Genomic DNA, 23,589 nt, shown 5'->3' with positions numbered 1-23,589 from the left:
AACCATGTGTTATTGAATAAACCACAATTAGATGGGCTCATATAAGTGACAAACCATGGCTTATAAGCCATCAATGGCTGGACTGATACAACATGCTAAACCCCAAACCAAATAAACATAGAGGCTCTGTGTGAGCACAGCCTGTCTTCCGGGTAACAGCTATGTCTCCTTGCTTTGTGACATCTGTAAGTTGTATAACATCCCTTCTATACTTTCACCCAAACCATTTATGTGAACGTAGGATAGGTTCTCCAAGTAGATGGAAAGGTTTTATAAACACATGGTGTTGCTTTAAGCAGCTGTAGTTTCACCAAGAGTCCATCTACATGTTTCCAACCACTGTCAAAAACAACGTGCAACCTTAACACATACTTCGCTTAAATTACATTGTATTGCTTTGACACAATTCATGCTTATGTTGGCTCTACTGATCAATGTATCCATTTCTACATGATCACAATCCTTACCTCTCAATAATCTAGAATTGTGCCTGGTATGGAAATCAAATGGTTTGATTTGTGGCTTGTTCCTCTTTTTGAAGATGGCAATATTTCTCTCTGCTCTCCTGGAGCTCATATGTTCTCTAAGAGTAAAGGCTACAGTCAGCTGCTCCAAAATCATGTCCTCAACACCCTGAGGTATAAATTATCTGCCCCTGGAGCCTTACAATCTAAACAACTCATTCAACCTGGACTTAAATTCTTATCATTGGTTCCATTTGTCCCCAGCTGGAAACAACTGCTCTTGTAAGAGATGATTATGGCAAATTACACGTTGAGTTGTTCTTATTCCCCTCCATGACTAGTTAATGTGTTGCATTTTCACATTTGAGTATTTGAACTCTGAAACATTAATCTTCACGGCACAGTGGCTCTATTAACCATGAGAAATCCTCCTGGTGAGTTACTATGCAAGTTTATATGTGTCTACCTGGAACTAAGCCCCAAATCATAGGTCTGCAGTGGGTTTTTTTTTTCCTTCAAGCTAAGGCCTGCCAAACTGGTTAGGCTGCCAGACCCAGAATTCCTAGCCAGCCTGAGCATTATTGCTGGAACAAACTCATCTCAGAAAGATGATGCTCCAAAGGGTGGTTAAAAACAAACTGCTTTGCTCCTCCCCACAGCATTAAAAAGAAGTACAACCAAAGACTCCAAGTCAGCATTTGTGTTTTATTTTGGCTCCTTTTTATAAATGGGCACAACACAGGAGTAATAAAAAAAAATAGACATTACCATTACAGTGTTACATTGGCAAAAAAAAAAAATATTTTTAATAATTTTTAAAAGTTTTGGCCATTGTCTCTGGTCAAAAACAATTAAACGTGTGGTTCTTTTTAAAAGAAATCTGTCATCCGCCCTCCATTTTTTTTAAACAGACACTAAATAGCCATCTCAGTACTAATCTCTAGAAGTTATATACATTCTCGTTTTAAGACATTTTACCCTTAAAAATATTTACATGCTTTGCTCCCCAGTGTTAATAGCACAGAATATCATTTGAGCCATTTTACCTAAATTGTGTCGAAGTTTTCCACTGCCATTTCGATCCTTCCTGGGAGTTAATTGGGAGATAGATGTCTCCATGCTTTTTTTTATTTTTTTATTTTTATACATGTTTTGCTTCATATTTACAAAACTGGTAGGTTGGATTTTTGTCTTGAGAGACACAAACAACGGTGAAGTCATTGCAGCAAGCAAGCTATTTTGCTGATAAAAAGGGTTTTTTTTAAGAAAAAAAGCAGTTGTATAAAACAGTGTATGAATATGGTATTATTTTTTGCTCTTATTCTGATTGTCAGTTATAAAGAAGCTATTTCTGATTTCTCGCTCACACAAACACACATTTAGATGGATCATAGAAGATTCTCTGCATCTAAACACACCTTAGTGGAGTACAAGAATGCTGACTTCCACAGCTTTCTATCTCAGGGCTTCCATTCGGATTGGCAGCAAATGTCCAAGCAGATGTTTTCCCAGCCCTACCTGGAGATATTAATCATTAAACTTGAGACTTTCTCCATGCAAGGCAGGGGTTCTGCTATGGAGCTGTGATTCTTCCCAAGCACAGTGCTCAGACCGGACTAGAATGTTGAACATAATTAGAAAAGAATTAAGCTCACACATACATCATTGAAGTTGAGGACACTACCAAATAAGAGAAGTGGCATTTGTTCAGAGGTCAGACTTCATAAGGCTTTCTCTTCAGGTTAAATCTTTTACCAGAGCGATTGGCTGTTCCTTGTGCTGGTCCTGTCATGAGTAAAATTTAAGGCAGTTCTGGAAGATTTCTCAGAGCATGTTCAGAGCAAGAGATGAGGGCAGAGTCCCAAGGTCTCACTCTGCAAAACGAGCAAGAGAGCTCCTTTTGCAGAGCTCTGGGAAGGAAGGCAGGAGGAAGGAACTTTTTTATTACTACAGTTTTTCTGCAGAAGGGTATCATTCCTTTCTTTGTTAGTCTCAGGTTCCAAAATAGCTTAGCCCTCAAGGCACAAATTAAGCCTCAACACAGTTTGAATGTTTGGTTGCTCAAGCCCAGAAGCAAAGAAGTGGTGCTTTCTAGATGTTGTCCCCAGCATCTCACATCATTGGCCATGCTAGATGAGGCTGTTGAGATGTAGTAACATCTGAAGGACCATAAGCTTCCCATCTCTTGTCTGGTTCATCATCACCTCTTGGAATTCCCAGCCACTGGCTATCTTGGCTGGAAATTCTAGGAGCTGCATTCTGCTCTACATCTAGAAGGTACCAAACTAGACAAGGTGTTCTAGCTGGCAGAACTTCTAAGAATCTTAAGTCAACACATTCTTTTACCTGGTGTTAGTTCAGTGTTTCTCAATCTCAACAACTTTAAGATGTGTGGACTTCAAAACCCATACTGGCTGGGGAATTCTGGGAATTGAAGTCCAAACATCTTAAAGTTGCTGAGATTGAGAGACACTGCCATAGATAAATCCTCAAGGAAAATACAGGAACCTTTTCAGGTTGAGAAGCAAGGGCAGCCAGGGACACTCCTGTGTGATAGAAGTTCCATACAAGAAAAGCAATGAAAGCAATGACTTTTGCAATCTCCTCCCCAAAAAGGTCAAAAAGACTACCAGAAAACATCTGAATGCATCCAGAGTTGGAGGAGAAGAAGGAGGAAGCTTTTATAAGGAAGAAAAAAATATTATGAGGAGACATGAAGGAGCATCTCCCATGATGTCTGTCACCCCCAAGCTTGGAAAATGTGGACAACCAGAACAAATGTAGCAATGGAAAGGTATGGATCAGTGTTTCTCAGTCTTAGCTATTTCAAGATGTGTGGACTTCAACTCCCAGAATTCCCCAGCCAGTACCCTAACCCAACTATCATGAAATGGCCAAGGTTGAGAAACAGTGGTATGGATAGATAACACTCTCTGACAACTCCAACTCTGACTTTAGCTCAAAAGCACTATCAAGAGAAATTCAACAGGAAGGCACTCTGAAACTAAAGTAGAAAAGCAGAAACTGTTTCACAAGGGAAGAAATCATTTGAGAAATTGCAGATTTGAGCACATCAGACTTAACAATAGTTCTTATTAATGTATAATCTGTTGATTTCAAAGGATTAGACATATTACATCTGGATCCAATCCAAATGGACTGTTTGTTTGTTTTGTTCACCAGAGTTTGCTTGCTTGCTTTTAAAAAGTCACTATGATATGCAATCAAAGCTTGGTGATCCTTTCCTAGAAACAAAAATCCTTTTACAATCTCAAAGAAAAGCCCATTGTTCTTTAAATAGAACACATTTTCCCATTCATTTTTGGTAAGAGAAAAAGAAGTCATACTTGGATACAGAAGTCAGATTTGGATAAAATAGTGAGAATCCAAGAGTGTCCATAGGCTGGGTCAGAAAAATCAAGATAGCACCCATGCTGGTGCATCACACATAAAAACCAGCTAAAGCTTCAACCGCACTGTCTCAGCTGCCATCTTGACTCTTTTAACCATACCTCATGGATCTCCCTGTGAGATTCCATTGGTTCAAAATTCTTTTTTAAAATTTATTTATATTTATTAAGAATCCTTTCATAGAATAAAAGACAAATTTAAAGAAAAAGAAAAAACTGCAAAAAACTGCAAAGAAAGAAGGGAGGGAGGGAGGGAGGGAGGGAGGGAGGGAGGGCAAAAAATGGAAAAGGCAGGAAAAAAACTAAAGTTAAGAAATATATGAACGACTTCTGACCTTCTCTTCAACAGATAATTACAATCTTATTGTTCCTCCATTGGATCAAAATTCTTGCAGAACGGGAAATTCAAAAGTGCATGAGCAACATCAAAGCCAAACCATATCCAATAACAAACAATTTAGGGAGTCAATTGCTAGGAAATGCCACTGCTTTATCTGGTTTGAGAAACAGCACATTGATTGTAGCAAGTAATGTAGTAAGTATAACGTAATTTGGAAATGTCTTTCCTATAACTCAGGAGATGTGCAAGTTCAATCAGTTTAAAACTACCTTAGGGTTTGCTCAGGACATCAAAGGTCATTCTTCAGAAGCACGTGGGATCAGGACCCAGAATGAGTGGGGGAGGAGCTTAAAGGATTAAATGTCTCTTTAAGTCTCCCCATCCCTCCAAAAATACAAGAAGGGGCAACATTGATTCTCTGGTGGACTTTTTTTTTTCTTTTGCACCCTGGCTATACCCTCTTAGCTGGAAGTACACCCAACTGAATTCAATGAGACTTGTGCATAAGACTGTCAACCCAGTTTCCAGATAGAGTTTATTTAGATGCTTAAATAAGATACTGGAGTCTCTCATTTTCCTTAATCACTGAACATCTGTAGTGTAAAGGCAGTGTTTCTCAACCTTGGCAACTCTTAGATGTGTAGACTTCTAACTTCATGCTGGCTGGGGAATTCTGGGAGTTGAAGTCCACACATCTTAGAGTTGCCAAGGTTGAGAAACACTGCTCTAAAGTCTTTCCAGAATTTTATATTTGGTTCACATTTCAAAGCCATGGTATGAGATATTTTTGAGATTGGCTTTGCATCATTTCCTAAGGATCTACTCTAATGCACGTCCCTCCAGGAATAAGCCCCACTGAATATAGTAAGACTTCTCTTATAGTAAGAATGCACAGGATTGCACCAGAAGTTACTTTTCTTGGACAATTAACAATCTGATGCATGCTTATTGGGCCATCTGTGAGAGAGTAGTAAAATGAAAAGTGAAGATGGTGGCTATGACCACACAACTTAAGCCCCACCACTTTTTAATGTGTCACATGCACCATGCACATAAAAAGGGGTGGGGCTTCAATCACATGGTTGTGGCTGCTGCTTCTGCAGGTTTTAGAACTAAGCTGTTCAGCTAATTTCCATCATAAAGTTCAAGGACTCTGCTTTAATTTCTTTTAGCAGTATTAAAATTTGGCTGCAAATCAAATCCAAATCAAATCAATGTCAACTGCAATTGTTCACTACCCAAATCATAATATTTAGAGATTATTTCTAAGATCAATGAACACTAGCCTTCCCAATTCTTGCACCTTCTACATGTTATCAATTGGAACTGAGTGGCTTAAAGTCCCAATATAAGTGGGAGACTCCAGATTAGGAGAGGCTGAGCTAGACAGACCATGGTGTTTACTCACTGCAGAGCTTGAAAATCTAGCACAGTCACCCCCAACTCGGTGATTAGATATATTGGAATGTGAACACCATAATTCACAGTCATGTGATGTCACTGCCTGGGGATGATGGGAATTGTTATCCAACACATCTACAGAGTGCTGGTTGAGGAATGCTCATGCAGTGTAGTGCAACACTAAACTCAACAACTCATGAGCAGCATATTCCAAGTTGTCAAAGGGGGAGGTTTGCTCTCCTTTTACCATCAAAGGGAACCTATTTAAGCTCTTGCTTAGTAAAACAGATCATTCAACTCCTCCAGATCCATTCTTTTGGTTACGAATTATTTAAGAGGCAAAATGCCAACTAATTCCATCTCCCACCACTGAGTCAGGCAATAACAAGAACCCAATAGGTTTCTGTTTTCTTTTGGATAACTACATTTATCTTCATCACTGGAGGGGAATAAAAGCATAATATTTTGTTCTGTTTTTCCTTGCCTTTCTCCCTGTTGATTTACCTTCCTTCCTGGTGAGAATAAAACCATTAAATCAAACCTGTTCATTCTTCCTCTCAACTGTTACGACTCAATTGTGTGACTTTTCTGTTCACCACTGTTAAGAGAGGCTCATAAAATCTCCTTCAAAACCTCTAGAGACAATTTTCCACGTCCTGACATCAAACGGTTTTTAAAATGCAGCCTATTTCTTCTTGGTATCTACAGCTGCAATTCTTTGCATATTTTCTGTGGAATAAATCTCAGTCAACCCATTGGAACACAAAAACAAAAAACAAAAAACCCTCTTGAACCAAATGAAACATTTATAGAATGCCACAAATGGATTCATGCACATTGCTAAGTCGTTTAAACTATAGTTTGCCGAACAATCCAAATGATTGCTAAGCACAGCAACCAACCTTTTCAGGCAGCAAGCACTACCACTCTGTAACTTCACACAATATCAGGTGTATAGAGAAAGGAGTGGGGATGGAATGAGAGAGCAAGAGCAAGCCAACCAGTATTGTGTAGGGTGGCTGAGGTGCTGGACTAGGAGCAGGGAGACCCAGGTTCTAGTCCTTCCTTAGGCACACAGCCAGCTGGGTCACTTTGGGCCAGCGACTTTCAGTCCTAGAGAGGTCAAAAAACATCTCTCTACCAACCTGCACTGGACTGACAGATGATGGTCCACAAACTTCAATGGAATAATCCTTTGTCCTACAGTGGATTAATATGGGCTGAGAATAAACATATGCATATACCGTCACATATTTTAAGTATGAGCATACACAGACACATACAAATCGTATTTAAATACTTTCCTTTTGGCCAGTTCTAATTTTTTTTTTTTTAATTCAACAAATAAAGTGTTTCTCAAGTCGGGCTCTCCTCCTGGTGACTATCTGAATTTAGCAAGAATTCAGAAGTTGTTTTCCCATGGTCTTTTTCCCAGGTGTTTTTTGACTGGATTCCATCCAGATACTAACCAGGCCCAACTCTCCTTAGCTTGTTCAAGCTCAAAGTTGGCAAACGATGAATTAAAAAAAAAAAAGGGGGATCGCTGGGTGCCATCTTACACAATGGTCCCATCAGACCAATAAAATTTGGTTCAGATTTTAAATCAAATTTCAAATTTGTTCAGATTTGCCCACTCAGACATGCCCATAGAGAATTGCATGAAGGAGAGAGGGAGGATGAATTTATTGCTCCCACCCCATCTGTTCTTCCTTGCCCTCTGTACATTAGAGGGTACCTTGGTAGCAAATTAGTTTTCACTTTACTCACTTGGGCTGTCCAATCAACTGAGAGTCTTGATTTGTCAGATTTTTCGAAGCCACAAGTTGGACAACTGCAGGGCAAATCAATATGTAGATATTGAATGGGTGGGATGAATTTATTTTTCTCCATTTCCCTATTCAAATGATTGTAATATTATGTGATGGATAGGGTTTTAACTAACCATTGTTGTTTTGACGAGCTAATTTTTTTCCCTTCACGCTTAGGAATGTTAATATGCTGTTAAGTTACATTCCAAAAGTTTGGAAATTGTCTATCTATAAAAAGCTTTGGATATATCAAGTCTGGACTGTTGTCCTTTTTTTTTTTTTTTGCGTGATTCTGATATATTCCTGGAAGGAGACATCTATAAGATTCTAAACAGTGGCTCAGTGAAATATGTGAGTTCTCAACCTTTGAACTAACTTTCGTAGCAATGAAGAGGCAATATTGGACAATATGATCCTGGGTGGTCCAGGTTTAACACAAAGTTTAAAAACTGATCTGTAACCATTTGAATAAACATCATACAATACTACTACTTTGACTTAATAGAAAAGTACTGATTTTTTCACAATGTTTAGTGTTTTTTATTTTATATTTTTTCATTCCTTTTTTTTTTTTAGTTTGTGCTGTTTAATTTTTTAGGTATATAACTTACTCAAAATGGTTGAAATGAAATGAAGTGTATCAGTTTCGTTCTTAACTATTATTACTTGTATTATTACTAATGCTACTACTATCATTAACTGTATTGGTTCAAAAATTCAATAAAAATTACTATCTTTCAAAAAACAACACTCTTCTTTTTTTTTTCATTTAGTGGCTTTGACAGACTTTTAGATGCTGGAAGTTACTTCTCTGCACCTTTGATATTACTTATTTTCTCTACTTTTTAAAAGTGAAACATAGTTCCCAGCTTTTCTCCATATTATGTACTTGTCAGGATTGTATTACTGTACTACTCTAAATCCTCTCCACTTTCTTTACAACCCCAAACAATATGATCACAGCTTCTGGTCATTGCACTCTACTCAAGGTGCGTGTGTACAACATTCAGTTAATGCAACAGGAATTATCAATTACCGAGAGCAACAAGCATCTTGCGACAACATTCTATCACTGACATCATAATTACAGCACATTTATCATTCATATGTCTTTTTTCAAACAATTACTATATATTTGTTACTCTGACTTTACCTTCCAATAGGTTAAACACTGATCTTTCCTTTACTTGATTTTATTGCATGATATCCAACATTCCAATTATCTGGATCAATTACAATTTTTACCCTTGATCTTCGTTCATATTGGGGTTTATATCATCAACTCTTTGGGGTCAGCACAGTCACCTCTCCTAAGTTGTTATGAAAATATGAACTTGCTTAATAAACTTGAATGAAACATTTCTCTTGTATGCTTGCTGTTACTCTACAACTTACTGCTTCAGAAGAATCAGGGTTCCCCCCACTCAAGTTGTGTATATGCTTTTTTCCATCTTTTTTTCCACCTATTTACAGAGTCCCATGGAACCAAAGATCTGGGCTCGCATCATTTCACTCTTGGCTTTCCCAATAATCCCCCTGCAAGTCCCTCACCAATGAAGAAATGACCACACCATTCATCAAGATGTGTGAAATATGATCTATTTCCTACAGGATTTTAGAAGATAGCTTGACTTATTAAAAAATGGGTATTGCCATCTCCTCCCCATGAACAATATCTTAGAAAAATGTCCCTCAGCCACTTGCCTAGGCTTGCAATACTGTGCTAGTCAAGATTTAATGTCACAGTGAATCCCAATAAATTTGGGCACAAGCTTCAGTTGGAAACCAAGGCAAGCTTAGGATGAGCTTGCAACAGGAAGGTAGCATCTGATGTCTCTTGGCTGTGAACAGTAATGAGATGAAGGGAGAAAGGAAGCAAGACACGAATGTAAGAAGTGCCCCTGCAGACCCGGTGATATCTTCAAGGAAGCAGTCCCAAGGGTCAACTCCAGCACAGTTGCTCAGTCGGAAGAGGTGATGGCTTCTGAGCAGCCTGGTCTATCAAATATTGCATCTCCTAGCACATGAAGTCAAACCCTTGTCTTGAAGAGTATCACAAAGTACGGTATTGACAACCAAAAGTGTCCACTTAATTAAAAAAAAAAAATCAGTGCTCTAGTCCTGAGTTAGGTATGAATCCAGGACTTCCTGCTAATTCCAGAAGATCCTCCAAAGGAGACAGCCAAAAGAACTACCTCTTGGGTCCCCCACATCAGCGTTCCTTTCAGGACTTCCTATGCTACAATATGAGTCAGCTCTGTTTCCTTCTAAAAATGTGCAACTCTTTTTAAAATTGTTGGTTTCTTCGATCTTTCTGGTTAAACTTGACAAACTTGATTAGAAAGAGACGGGGTGAATCAGAGATGGGTTTGTGTTTTTTTTTAAAAAAAGGACAGCATTGAGACAGAAAGAGATGGCGAGGCACTCGAGGTTCCAGTCTATGCATAAAATTCCTCCTGCTTGTCAGGTTTTTGGTATGTGACACTTGCCTGCTTGGGCTCTTCCAGAGTGTAGCTCCCTTCATCTTTCTTTTTCATCCGGTAGATCAAGAGCATCACCAGGAAAGCTGCGAAGAGGGCCCCAACAACCCCTCCCACAATCACAGCTGCAAAGGGACAACAGAAGAAAGTTAGCAAGATCTGTATCTGCTTACCTTTTGTATAAAAAGAAAACTAAAAAATAATTGAATGTTGAAACTCTGAGGATGGATGGATGGATGGATGGATGGATGGATGGATGGATGGATGGATGGATATCAGGAGTGTCTATAGAGGTGGAGATCAAAGAAGTCAACAGTGTGACTGCAACTGCACAGTTGAAGCCCCACCCCCTTTTTAACATGTCACACATATAAAAGGGGGGTGGGTCTTTGATTGCATGGTTGTGCCCACCATCTTGAATTTTTTTATCATCCCACCCCCCACCACAGACACCGCTGACGTATTTTATATTTCATTTGTTATAAAGAAGGAGGTTGATGCTCCCAACCCTATTAGCCTTCCATAAAGTCTGAAAAAAATGATTCTTCCCCCAGGCACTGGACCAGGGCATTAGGTGAGCCTGTTCTGTAAGGGTTATGAGAATGATTGTGGTTGGCCTTGGATGTACACAAGAACATAAGCAGTGCCCTACTGGATTGGACTCCTGGCTCATTTTAGTCCAGCAGCCTTTTGAAAGTGGAATATTGAAATGCATTTGTATTTATGATCAGCAATCACAGAAGTAGCTACAACAACAAAAACAGCACATAAAGCAGGCTAAAACACAGTAAAAGCAAGGTGATACAGAATAAATCAAGCATGGTGGTAGTGGGGAACTTTAGGGAAAATGTGTTTTAAAAACCAACATGAAGAAAACAAAAGTAAAAAGAAAGAAGGACATAAGAAACAAGGGTTGTGGAAAGTTTGATTTATACGTCTGTTTTGTGCTTGCTTAAACTGTGCTTGCTAGGTCTGTTTTGAGAGCAAAACTCTGAGTCAAATCTAGCCTTTGAATCAGATCAGATCAAATCATTGAACTGAATGTCTCTGAATCGATTCTGAATCAGATTGGATTAAAGGTGATCTTCACCCGCAATAAAAATGGTATAGCAATGGGATATTTAGGCTGAACATTATGTACATATGGGAAAATTGCACAGAAAAGCTTTGAGTTAGGGAAAACTGAGAATGGCAGGTGAATGTGGAGTTCTACAGAATCATTTTTTAAAGGAATCTCTAGAAAGTTACCCAATGATGGCTCAAAATATTGCAAGTTTAAGTATGTGAACGTTTTTTTAGCAGTGCATTTCTCCTTCCTCTGCCTTCTTTCCCCCGTGCTATATTCTAGTTTGCAGTGTCAGATAGTCTGGCAGCTGCCTCAGTTACAAGTAATGTGTTTCAAGCAAGATTCTCAGGGTCTTCTTTAATATTTATTGAGGTTAAAGAGATGGGAGGTGGTTACCAAAATTCTAGCCATGGAACTATTTTCTGTTAAGAATCATTGTATCCCCACGTGCGTTAGAGTGGAGACTTTCTGAACTTCTTTCTAACAACCTTCCAGTGATTCAGCGAGGCAGTGGGTCTTTTCATGGATAATGGAGAAGTTTGCAGCTAGCTGTTTACATAATGTCTCTTGAATCTTGATCAGTCAGGGAACTAACCAATACAGTACATGTAAATTCCTCAAGGCAACATTTTGCTTTTAGCGCTCTGGAAAGCCACATCATACACTCTGATGAAAAGAAACCAATCCCTTGGTTCTCAGTGCATTTGAAGTTGCTTTCCACAGTGGCAATTTCATCAAACATGGGTATGGACCCAGACTGGCAATCTGTATACATCTTACCTATGAGTACTTCTTTCCTTTCCAGTATGTTTTTCTGGGGGAGTTGTGCTGCTGAATTTCCAGACTCTATTGTATTGTCTAGGAGCCCTGGTTCCACTTTCTTTTTCAGCCCTGGCCCAGCTGCAGGGGTGACCAGAGGCACAACTTCGTTGCCAAGCTTGGTCTGAGCTGCCTCTTCCTCCTCATGGATTTCAAAATCTCCACTGACAGGAACTTCAAGTTCATTATTCGTAGCTGTGGAAAGGGTCATTTCCTGCAAGAGAGAGGGGAAAAAAAGCACAGAGAAGTCAGGAAGATGAAATAACGCCCCACTTCCTTCAATGCATTTCTTTCCAGCACTTGGTCAGGCTTAGGAGGGAGATGTCACTTGTCCATGGCCAGGGTTGGCCTGAGATAAAGGACAAGACAGACAACTACAGCTTACAAGCTACAGGTGGGGCAAAGGTTTCAACCCACGTTGTTTCACCTCTTTAGGGGATGAAAGAGAAGCCTTGAAGGATGCCCACTGCCCCTTAAAATCTCAAAATGAGGAGGCGGCATTGGGTGTTCAGAAGCAAAATGGATGCCTTCACCCTGTTCATGGGAAGCTACAGGAAGAGGAAAAGGAGGTGAAATGAAAAAATGGTTGTATCCAAGAAAAAGGTATTCCTCCTCCTGCCATGAGTCTAAACAGCCTGTAACTTGGCCATTCTTCTGCTACAAATTTTCCCTTCCCCACCTCACACACACACACACACCTGCCACCCAAAGACTGCACCGCCCGTGGCTACCTAACGTGAGAAGAAAATTTCACCAAGACTTTTTTTTTTCCTGGATCAAGCTTTGCACTTTTGAGAAAACAGACTGACTTCCTTGTATATGGCCTCTTTTCCAATTTATCTTCCCTGGGTTGGTAATGAGGTACATAGCAGGTAGATGACAATTTTCACTAGGGACCGTTTGCTGCCTTTAGGGACAATGGCCAGGAGGGGGAGCTAGAGCCTCATCCCTTTTGAGCTCGCCCCCCCCCCCCCCCGCCCCGCCTGTATTTAGTCATGCCTGCCACAAATTGAGTCTTCCAGATGTAAGAAAGGAAGTTGTCCTGTGAGTTTGTTTGGGAAAACAGGGGGAGGGTGCCTAGATCAGCAGACTGAGATGTCCAGCGGAGGTTCATCTTAAATGCCTAGGAGAGAGAATTTAAGATGAAGGGATCTGGTTGGATGGCAGCTTCAGGATAAAAGATATTATACATAAAAGAGCAAATGTGGGCAAATACCATCTTGAAACACTGGTGGCCCGGGGGGGGGGGAATGGGAGGACCTGAGTTCAGACATTTTACTTCAAGCTGGATGTGGACTTCATCTCCCAAAATTCTCAACAGTAATGGCCAGGAAATGTTGGGAGTTCAAGTTTACACATCTGGAATATGCCCTATTTAAAGATGGCTGATGTAAAGGGATGAGAGAAATGGAAACATAAATAGGTAATGTAACAATGTATTTTCATAATACTGCAAAATGTCTTATTCTCCCTCTGTTTTCTTTCTGGTATCAACCTGGACAGCCCTTGTACTGTCCAGAGTGAAAGAGAGAAACAGACAAGAAAAAGCTTTTAAAAGATGGCTCCAAACGAACATTTAAATGCATACATTTCCCAGGTATATTCATGAAAAGGAGGAAAACCCCTCTGGAGTCACAATCTGGCATATCTGAAAGCCAGGATGGTAGAAACAACAACAACAATTAAGGCATAATAAGGCGGCTTCACTTGGAACAGCTTACATCCTGCAACGATACCTTCACCATCAAACAGCTTCTGCCTATGGTCCTTGGGAAGGACTCGACAGGTGGATAAAAATGCCAAATCCAGTCTTAACATCTAGCTGACTGTGCAACCAACAATAATAATTTATTACATTTATATGCCACCCAACTCCCAGCAACTCTGGGCAGTTTCACTGATTGCCACGTTCCCCAACCTGGTGACCTTTACATGGGTTACAATTCATCTTCAATCATTCCCATCTAACACTGGGAAGTAGCAGACTGGGGAAAGCTGGTGATGAAACTAGAATACTGGGCAAGGGTTGGAGAAACCCAGACCTGAATTCTCACCTCAGCTACAAGGCTCAGGGAGTGACGTCAGCTTACTGCTGTAGGGCTGTGGTGAGGATAAAATGGAAGAGAGAAAGCTTAGATAAACAATCCAGAAGAGTAAATCCAGACCCTATTTATTCTTGGCTTGGCACTGCCCTGTTCTTGTACTTAATCGTTCACCTCAGTCGATTCCCACCTACACACAGCTGGTCACTGCTTTTTCATATGTAACAAGAGTGAAAAAATGCTACCATTCCCTTTTCTTCTTTTCTTTTTTCCAAACAGGGGATAGAGCAAGATCAGATTTCCCAGGAACACCTGTCATATCTCCAACCACCAGACTGTTAAAAAGGATGCTATACATGGCTGTGATTCAAACAATTCATTCAGGGACCGTGCCGTATCTATGGGCTTATGTGACCTTTTCTTCTTTGTCTTCTTAGAAAATGCCATAGCCACAAAGCATAGTTGATTCAGGAAAAACCACCTTCTCCCACAGGCAAGCCAAGGATAGTCTCTGGGAGGAACTTTGGAGCTGATATCTGGGCTCCTGAAGTGCTGCAGGATTGGCTAACCAAAGTTTCAGGCAATACACATTCAGCTAAAAGTTCAGCACCCCTTTTCTATTGATGCAAAGACCACAGAGATGTTCCAACCCAATGGCTGGGTCTGGAAGCCATCACCCTGAGGAGATGGTACATTTTATTTTTCTCATTGCTTTTGTTGCTTCAAGTAGAGCCACCTGGATTGGATTGGAGGGTCCAAAGATAAGAAGGTTGATACCACTGTCTGAAATAACAGCTGAAGTGAACTTGATCCTGGGTCTTCCCAGTTCTGAGCGAGTACCTTCAACCACCCCTTCACCAACATTCCCCATTGTCTCACAAAGGTCTAACAGATCTTGATAAATATATAACACAGCACCAGTTTTAATTTCATTTAGGCACCATTTGGTTTCCCAAACTTTAGCGGTATGATCTGTTCATTTCTTGATTTTTTTTCTTGATTTGTGTCGTTCCTTTTTAGCAATACAGTCCATTCAATTGTTTTATATTTAAATTCTCTTTCTAAGTTGCCATGGAGACCATACACAAAGGAATGAGACATTAAAGTATTACCTGCTCATGTAAATAACTAAATTATTAGTCAGGTTAATTACAGATTTCACTGATGGTGCTCCTGGTTACTCAGTGGAGATCTTATATATATTATATATAAATTGGTGCCTTTGAGTCAGTGTTGATTCCTGGCAACTGCCGAGATTAGTCCCTGCAGATTCTTGGCAAGATTTCAGAAGTGGTTTGCCATTGCCTTCTTCCTAGAGCTGAGAGACTGATTGGCCCAAAGTCATCCAGCTGACTTTGTGCTTAAGATGGGACTAGAACTCACAGTCTCCTGGTTCCTAGCCTGGTGCCTTATCCACTATGCCAAACTGGTGCTCAGTGGAGATCTTACATTTCTTTAAAAAAACGTTGTAACTACTTAGCTCTGTATTTTCCCATGGTGATCTCATTTTTCCCTCATCAGCTCCCTGTTTTCCAAAACTGGCATTCAAGAACGTGAGGAGGACTTGATGAAGAGAAGTTGTAGACCACAAGTAAAGAAGTGGGATTTCTACAATTAGTTTGATCATTTTTAAGAGTCTGCATTCTAGCAAGACGATAACTTTGATATCTTTATATCTGTTGTTCAGGCATTAAGTCATGTCCGACTCTTCGTGACCCCATGAACCACATTGCGCCAGGCCTTCCTGTCCTTCACTGCCTCCCTGAGTTTGCTCAGTTTCATGCTCATTGCTTCAGTGATGCTATCTAACCATCTCATCCTCTGCCGTCCCCTTCTCCTTTTGCCTTCAATCTTTCCCAGCATCAGGGTCTTTTCCAAAGAGTCCTCTCTCTGCATTAGGTGACCAAAGTATCTGAGCTTGAACTTCTTTATATATATCATGTATTCTATACTGTGTTTCCTCTCCATGCTAATGAGTGGTGTGTTTTACAGACTCACCGAGGGAACACAAGTCATTAGATACCAGGGATCTAATTCAAAGCATTCTCAAAGATGTCTGTTTGAACATATCTAGTGAGGGTGAGCTAATTACCCTCTTATGATATTGGTTCCTCTGTTGAACTGATTTTTATGATTAGAGATTTCCTAACATTCAAATGGAATCTGCCTTCCTGTTACTTGTTCTGTATTTGGCATTCTGGCTCAGTAAAAAACAAGTCTTCACCTTCTTCTTCATAAAATCTTTTGTAAATCACTATCATATTCTCCCTACTGCTATATTCTTTTTTTAGAACAAAACCAACCCCTTGTGTTTCTCCTTGCAAGCCTCAGTATCCCGGCTTTTGGGTATTCTTGTTGCCCTTCTTTGTATTTGTTCCATTTTTCCTGAATGTTTCTTAACATGGTGCTTAGATCTAGACATAATACTCGAGGCAGAATTTGACCAATGCAGAACAGAATGGAACAACGACACACACACCCTGATTTGGAAACTATACTTCTGCATTTGACTTTTTAGCAAACATGTCACACTGTTGACTCACATTTAGCTTGTGATTACAGTTTCCTATTTCTTTCCACAAACACTATTACCAAGCCTGGTATCCCTTGTCCTATATCATTGCAACTGATGCCTTTTTCCTAAGTGAAGAACTTTACATCTATCTCTGCTAAATGTCAAGCTGTTACTTTCAGTCCACCTCTGATCATCAATCTGAATTTTATTTCTGACTTCTAGGGTAGTACTAACAATCCTACCCAGTGGGATGTCATCTGGACATTTGATAACCATTCCCTTGACCTCTTTATTCAAATCATAAAGGAAAATGCTGAAACTACTGGAAATTAGGAGCAAGTGCTATGGTACTCCTTTATTACTCTTCCAGCTTAATTATTTATTTATTTTCCTTCTTTGCATATGCAAACTCTACCCGAAATCCTTAGCAGCAGGTGAAGGACTAAACACAGAGGAAACAAAGAAGTGATGGAGATTTGTACTGAAATGGCACTACTAGGGTTAAAGCTATTGCTTCAAAAACAATTGGCCCCGATATTATTGAACTGCTTCTAAACTAAGAAAGACAGAAAAATAGGCAGAAAGGGTGGGAGGAAGCTAATGATTGACTGACTGACTGACTGACTGACTGACTGACTGACTGACTGACAGACAGACAGACAGATAGACCAGAAGGACGGTTATCATGATCTTATACGATATCTTTAGTTAGCCCTGAAAGACTATGGTTTAGATCATGGAGAAGCCAGCATATTGACAGAGAACAGCCAAGTAAACTGTCTTTCCTAGCTTCATGCCTACCTGAGCAGATTCTGTTGGTGCTGCTGTAGGAGGTTGGGACACTGTTGTAACATCTGGCTCCTGTGAAGTGCTCAGCTTAGCCATATCTCTGACCTTTGTCCCACTGGTTGTCCCCAGGGGAGAGGCTGTCATTTCTGTTCTGGCTACAGTGGCAGTTGTTGGGGTTTCAATCATCATTGACTGTGTCATGGCAACAATTGTGATCACAGGCGGCAGGTCCCTCAGGACAGTTGTTGGTTTAGAGGTAACCGTTGTTGTCATGGAGGCTGTAGTAGCCATGGTAGACGCAGCAGTAGTAGCAATATCGCGGGCTGCAGTAGCAGCAGTAATCCCTACTGCCTTCCAGATGGTGGCCGCTGGTGCCTCTGAAATTCTGGGAATGTAGAGACCATTGGTAGCTGAGTCAGAGATAACTTCCTCTGTAGGGAGTGGTGCCAAAGGGGTGGCAACTGGTTGCACAGACATGGCAGGCAACACAGCTGAAGTGGTAGCAAGGAGGATGGGTGAATCTGTGGTGAGCCGCACAACTGTCTTGGATCCAGGGTCCTGCTTAAAATCTGCAAGAGAGAACAGGAGCACCATCTAGAAAATGACAATACTCTAGGTTACCCAAATGGAGGAAATGACCAGGAATTGTGGATTATTCAAGCTCGTTAATATTACCAGTTATAACAACTGCAATGGTACAACTGAAACAAACTGCGACAAAGATCTACAGTGGTACCTCGGGTCACAAACTTAATTCGTTCCGCGACTCTGGTTGCGACCCAAATTGGTCGCGACCCGAATCAAATTTTCCCATAAGGTTCAATGTAAATACGGTTAATCCGTTCTGAACCATATGTTTTTTTTTTTAAAACCACAAAAATATGACACAAAGTACAGTACAGTACAGTATGAAGAGAGAGCACTAACCTTGCTTGAGGCGTGGAGGACAAGAAGGCGGGTGGGGAGGCGGTTATTGTTTGGAGGGAGAGTCCCCCTCCCTACAGGAAGCCACGACCACGTGTGTCAGCAGGGAAAATGGCCGCGGATCCTGTTCGTCACCTGATGTGGAGTTCACGAAGGGAAGCAAAATTTTGCTAACGGTGCTGTTCGTGACCCGAATTGGTCATGAACAGAAGCGTTCGTGACCCGAGGTACCACTGTATCTTATAATATGGATGGGAAAAACTGTAGTCCTCCAGATCTTATTAATCCACAGTTCCCCCATAGCCCACAGAGAGTGCCCAAGGGTGAGGGGTGCTGGGAATTGTAGTTCACAGGATCTGGAAGCCATGCCAGTCTTCCATTAGATATACTAGAGGGTATGCCCCCAACCTACCAGCGATCTGCCTTTCATTCCTATCTGATGGCATCCAGATTTGCCATTTGATTTGCTTCTACAGAAAACTCCATCTCTTTGAAATAATTAAAGTCAATGAATGAATCAAAACAATGCACCGTGAACTGAATGTAAACTAAACTATGGATATTAGATGGCAAATTGGAGCATGGTAACTGCTCCAATTTGGTTTTTAATGGGCATTCCTGCTATTTTAGTTAGAATTAAAAACCTGCTTTGATTTCCATGTTATTGCAACCAGAGCTGAACAATAGCACTGTGATTATCTACATGTTTCCTCAGAAGTCATTCTTTTGGGTTCAGTGGAATTTACCCCTGGTTAATCTTTAGAGATTTATACTCTCACAACATTCTTCTTCTTTCTCCTCTAAGAGATGCAAATCTCCATGAATCCTAAGGCATTATTCAATATTCTTTTAATCTGTAGAATTCTGTCTGCAGCAACAGCACTGACTTTCAGTGAGAGTTGCAAAGGACTTTGTGGGTGATTGGAACTCCACTGTGCAATATTTGGATCCAAAGGATGCAAGGATGTATCAGATCCTGTGTCAGCACCCTCTCAGGGTCTTTGTGGGAGAATATGGCAACATGGCACACATAAAATGGGGACAAGACTTCCATCCCACGGGCACCGCCATCTTAACTTTTCTGACTTCCCCCCTTGTGGACACACCTCTGTTCTCTTTACTTGGCATCTATTCCTCAAAGATGAGCATGAACGTGAGCAAACTCAGGGAGGCAGTGAAGGACAGGAAGGCCTGGCGCAATATGGTTCACGGGGTCACAAAGAGTCGGACACAACTTAACAACTGAACAACAACAAAATTCCTCAAAGATGTGCTTTTTCCTGGACTCACATGGTAGTTGTTCTATTGCTAGGCTACACAATTAGGGGTAAGCAACATTTTTGTAACTGGGGAGAGAGGTTTTTATTGTTAGGGGCCTGCAAAGACAATAGATGACATGACCAGGCATGAAGTGAGCTCACCAATTTGGGATTCAAGTAGTAAAAGAGGTGACTTAAGCCTCAAAGAGATTTTACATACTCTGCCCCTTATTTTGTCAATAAAAACAAGATTGTTGGCCATATCTCAGTGTGCTCTCGGGGAGTACAAAAATTGGGGAGGGGGCTTTCTACAAGTTGCCTCTACCTGCTCCCTACTCATATTGCATCAAAATCCACTCTCAAATTTCTCAAAAGCTTGGTTTCTCTGAAAAAGGCATCTTATTTTTTAAAATACTTTTGAAAGTGTTTTAGCATTTCTTTAGAACTTTTTCCAGTGAGTTTATGGGGGTGAAGAGAGACTTGATTGTTGTGAGGGAAGAGATGGTGCTCCAGTGTGTGTGTGTATATGTTTTATCTCTCCATCATTCTACTGATCTCTGAAAAAATGAGCATACCATGAAAGACAAGGTGCTGGCCAGGTTTGCAGACTGTGTTAAACCATGGTTTATTGTATAAAGCAGAATTAGTTGAGTTCACGCCACATCCTAAGGGAAAACCATACAAATCCCATGGTTGGCTTAGCATAGTATGTGAATCACACACACTTCTCATCCACCTCATATCCAGAGAAAGTGCCAGGAAGCCCACCATCTTTAGAACTTTCCTGAAACTTTCTTCTCCTATGAAAACAAAAAAGCAATTGGTTTCCCCTCAGATGGAAGCTGACTATCCAAATATACATGCAAACATCTACAGAGAATAAAAATTCAACCCAAAGACTTCTTCCGCCTTTTCATCTATTCTATTAATCAGAATAGCAGCACCACAAGTTTGACAATCAGCCACAAGTGGCATGACATCTTCCTTCCATTTTAGTTACATACTCACATCCTGAGCCAGACCCCGAATAGAAGTCCTCCATTTCCTCTATTTCTTCATCTTCAAAGGAGTCGTCATCCCCAGAGCCTTCCATGTCAATGGGCCGTTCAAAGTTTTCATTCCGCCACTGCTGAGCCTAGAAGATCAAAGGTGCCGAGAAATAAATGTATTATTCACATGAACCTGATATCAGCAACTTTCTGCAGAGCAGCCTAAATGGTTTGAAGCCTAGATGAAGAGCCACCACGGGATGGATTAGGGCCATGGGCTACAGATCCCTTATCCAGGACCGGGCTACTTTTTCTCAAGGGAACTCAATATCCTTTCACTTGCCATCTTCTGTACTTACTAGACTGCATTCCCATAAATCCGAAGCAGCACAATTCTTTGGCAATGAAGCATTCTTATCTTCAGCATGAATTTCATAAAATCAACTAATACTGATTGTCAAAGTCAAGCAGCTTGCAACAGGCCACTCGTCTCTGTGTCATTTATTATATATTTTCCCCTTGAGAAAAAGTGATAAAAATAGATGGAAAAGACACTGGGAACTGATAGTTGCTCATTCTAGGTGTGGTGGCTATTTTCCTGTTTTTAGAACTCTGCTGAAAACATTTTTATAAAAAAACGGTTTAAAAAAACCTGGAAAGCATGTTATAATTAATTTTTGCCAGGATAAAGCGTTGCTGGTTTAATGGTGCAGAACTATTTATAAACTGCTTTAATGGGGTTTCAAGCCCTTGCAGATTTGCATTAGCAGAATGTTCTTCTGCCCTTACAAGGGACCATATTTTTGTTAATCCCCACTTCATCTAGTGCCACAGATTTTTATATCAGTAGCATATTTTTTTCTCAGAACTCAGTCCAAGGACCTAGGAAGGGAAGCAGCACGATGTGTGCATTTAGAAGTAAAGATATGCAGTTCTTCACTGGAAAAGTTCAACAACAGCAGAAATACTAGAAGCAATTCTTGCATGCTTAGCAGGAAAAAAAGTCTGAAATCTGCACCAGGGAATCTTGCCCTATCAGAATTCAAATGAATTCTGCAAGCATCACCATCTGAATATGCTTACACAAGCAACTGCCTTGCATAAACCAGAGTGCCGTAATAGTTAAGGTGTTACTGGAACTGGGAAGACCCTCCTTCTCCATCTACCATCAGCCACAAAAGCTCACTAGGTGACTTTGGGCCAGTCATACCTCTCTTTTATATAATTGTTATTAAAGATTTTTTAAAAGGAAGATAAGAATTAATGGAAACTAATATAAAGTAAGAAAATGAAAAGAAAAAGAAAGAAATCAAAGAGGTAGCTAAAAGTGCAAGAAAGGAATAAAGGAAAAGAAAAATAGAAAAGAAAGAAAAAAGATACAACGAAGTAGCTTCCAATCTTCTTTACAGCAGTTATAAGTACAATTATAAATTTACCACTTACTCCATAACTCTCTTCTTTCTATAATCTATCCTGTCTATTCATCAAAACCATAAATCATAAATTCATTTCTTCTGTTTCACACAAGAAGTCCATAAGGAGTTTCCAGTAATAAAACTAGAATAAGTAAACAGAGATACTGTCTTTTCTTTGATCAATAAACATAGATATTGTCTTTTCTCTGATCAAAGAAGTCAGTTTAGCCATCTCAGCAAGTTCCATCACCTTCACCAACCATTCCTCCATTGTAGGTAGTGCAGAATCTTTCCATTCTTGTGCCTACAAGAATCTCACTGCAGTTATCATGTACAAAAACAAAGTTCCATGACTTTTTTCCAACTGTTATCAATCCCAAAAGAAAAACCTCTGGTCCCAAAGGTATATTAATCTTTAAAATCCTCTGAATCAGTGGCCAGTCATATATCTCAATCATCTACCCCACAGGATTACGGTTACTGTTGTGTATGTTGTTTTGAGTTCCTGCAGGGTGTAAATCTAACAAATAAATAAGCAAACACAGGTTGCTGGTGCACCTAACCTAATACAGCCTGCTCTGACTGGCAGCATTTATTAAGGGCAACCTTCCAAAATTTTTCAAAAACTAGGTCCCATCCAATCCTGGCTATTTGCTATGCTTGTTGGAGTAGGCAGAAACCAGAGTCACAAATGTCTGGAGGACATCACATTGTTGAAGGTTACTCAGGCCACATAGAAAAGTTAGGCATAAGTGACGCAGTAGCTGGGTCAATGAATGAATGAAACACTGGAGAAAGGTTGGAAGTACCCAAACAGGAAATGCATTCCTAAGCTGTCAAAATTCAGGGAATCACCAAGCACTGTAATCACCAAGCACTGTTTGACTGCAGATGTACTGTATCGCTCATATTTCACATTTCAAAGCTGGGACTCATCTAACAGCAAGAGCATCAGTAATTTTACTAAGCCACAATAGCCAACAAGCACTGGAATTGGGTATCTGAATTATCCCTATTTAAACTTAAATGGCACTGGGATTTTGCCAGTAAATAATTCAAAGGGAAAATGAAAAGCTGCAGTCCATCAGTGCCAAGAAGTCAGTCCAATGTCTGGTCATCCTTCCAACAATCTCACCTGGCCATCAACCAGGAAAACTGGTTGTGCTGGCAGACACTGAAGCACCATCAAACTAAAATATTTATGGCTTGGGAGCATGTAAACAGGAAGATGCCGACATTGCACTGTTCAAAGCAAAGGAAAGGCAAGGGGACAAAGAAAGGTTTGCTCTTAGAGAATCTCAAGAGCAGTGTTTTCCAAACTTGGCAACTTTAAGATGTGTGAACTTTAACTCCCAGAATTCCCCAGCCAATTCTGGGGAGTTCTGGGAGTTGAAGTCCACACATCATAAAGTAGCCAAGTTTGAAAAACACTGCTCTAGAGCCTATGAGAAACCAGTTCCTATCCTAAACATCTCCACTGGGATACCATGTAAGAGATTATAAATTCACCTAATGAAAACCACCAAGCATTCTTCCTGTTTATTCATTTGAGCAATGCATGTTTCTATAAATTGCACAGCTTCAACATGAGGCAAGTTCAGAAGCCATCCTTCATATCAAATGATGTGTTTAGTCTTCAGATACTCAATAAATAATCACATAATGAGACATTACACAAGTCTCTCTCTTTTCCCCCTGACATCACTCTGTATTTATAATGCATTTTCCTGGCAAGAGTCTTCCAAGATTTCAAGCTGAACTTTTTGGAGCCCTTGTTGGAGGTCCCAGAATGTGGGATATTCTGCACACAAAACAATGGGCTACCCTTAAACTATAGTCCTTCCTCATTTCTCAGAGCAGTAATGGCA

At 40.3% G+C, this 23,589-nt stretch overlaps 1 protein-coding gene across 1 annotated transcript in view; it reads right to left on the bottom strand.

The window, feature by feature from the left end:
- Positions 1-1,156: 1,156 nt before the first annotated feature.
- The window catches only part of SDC3 (syndecan 3), a 73,561-nt gene continuing 51,128 nt past the window's right edge, over positions 1,157-23,589 (bottom strand). The window contains exons 2-5 of the mRNA XM_088140059.1: positions 20,326-20,452; positions 17,147-17,703; positions 11,750-12,002; positions 1,157-10,028 (exon numbers count right to left, since the gene is read on the bottom strand). Coding sequence (XP_087996185.1) covers positions 9,862-10,028; positions 11,750-12,002; positions 17,147-17,703; positions 20,326-20,452 — 1,104 coding nt within the window. The 3' untranslated portion in view covers positions 1,157-9,861. The remainder of the gene's footprint in view (positions 10,029-11,749; positions 12,003-17,146; positions 17,704-20,325; positions 20,453-23,589) is intronic.

The sequence above is a fragment of the Python bivittatus genome, unplaced genomic scaffold, assembly GCF_059951505.1.
Source record: "Python bivittatus isolate LINGU-HERP-01145 unplaced genomic scaffold, Pbiv_v1 ctg000310_np1212, whole genome shotgun sequence".
In the NCBI taxonomy this organism is placed as follows: domain Eukaryota; kingdom Metazoa; phylum Chordata; class Lepidosauria; order Squamata; family Pythonidae; genus Python; species Python bivittatus.
This window is presented reverse-complemented; position numbering and strand designations above follow the sequence as displayed.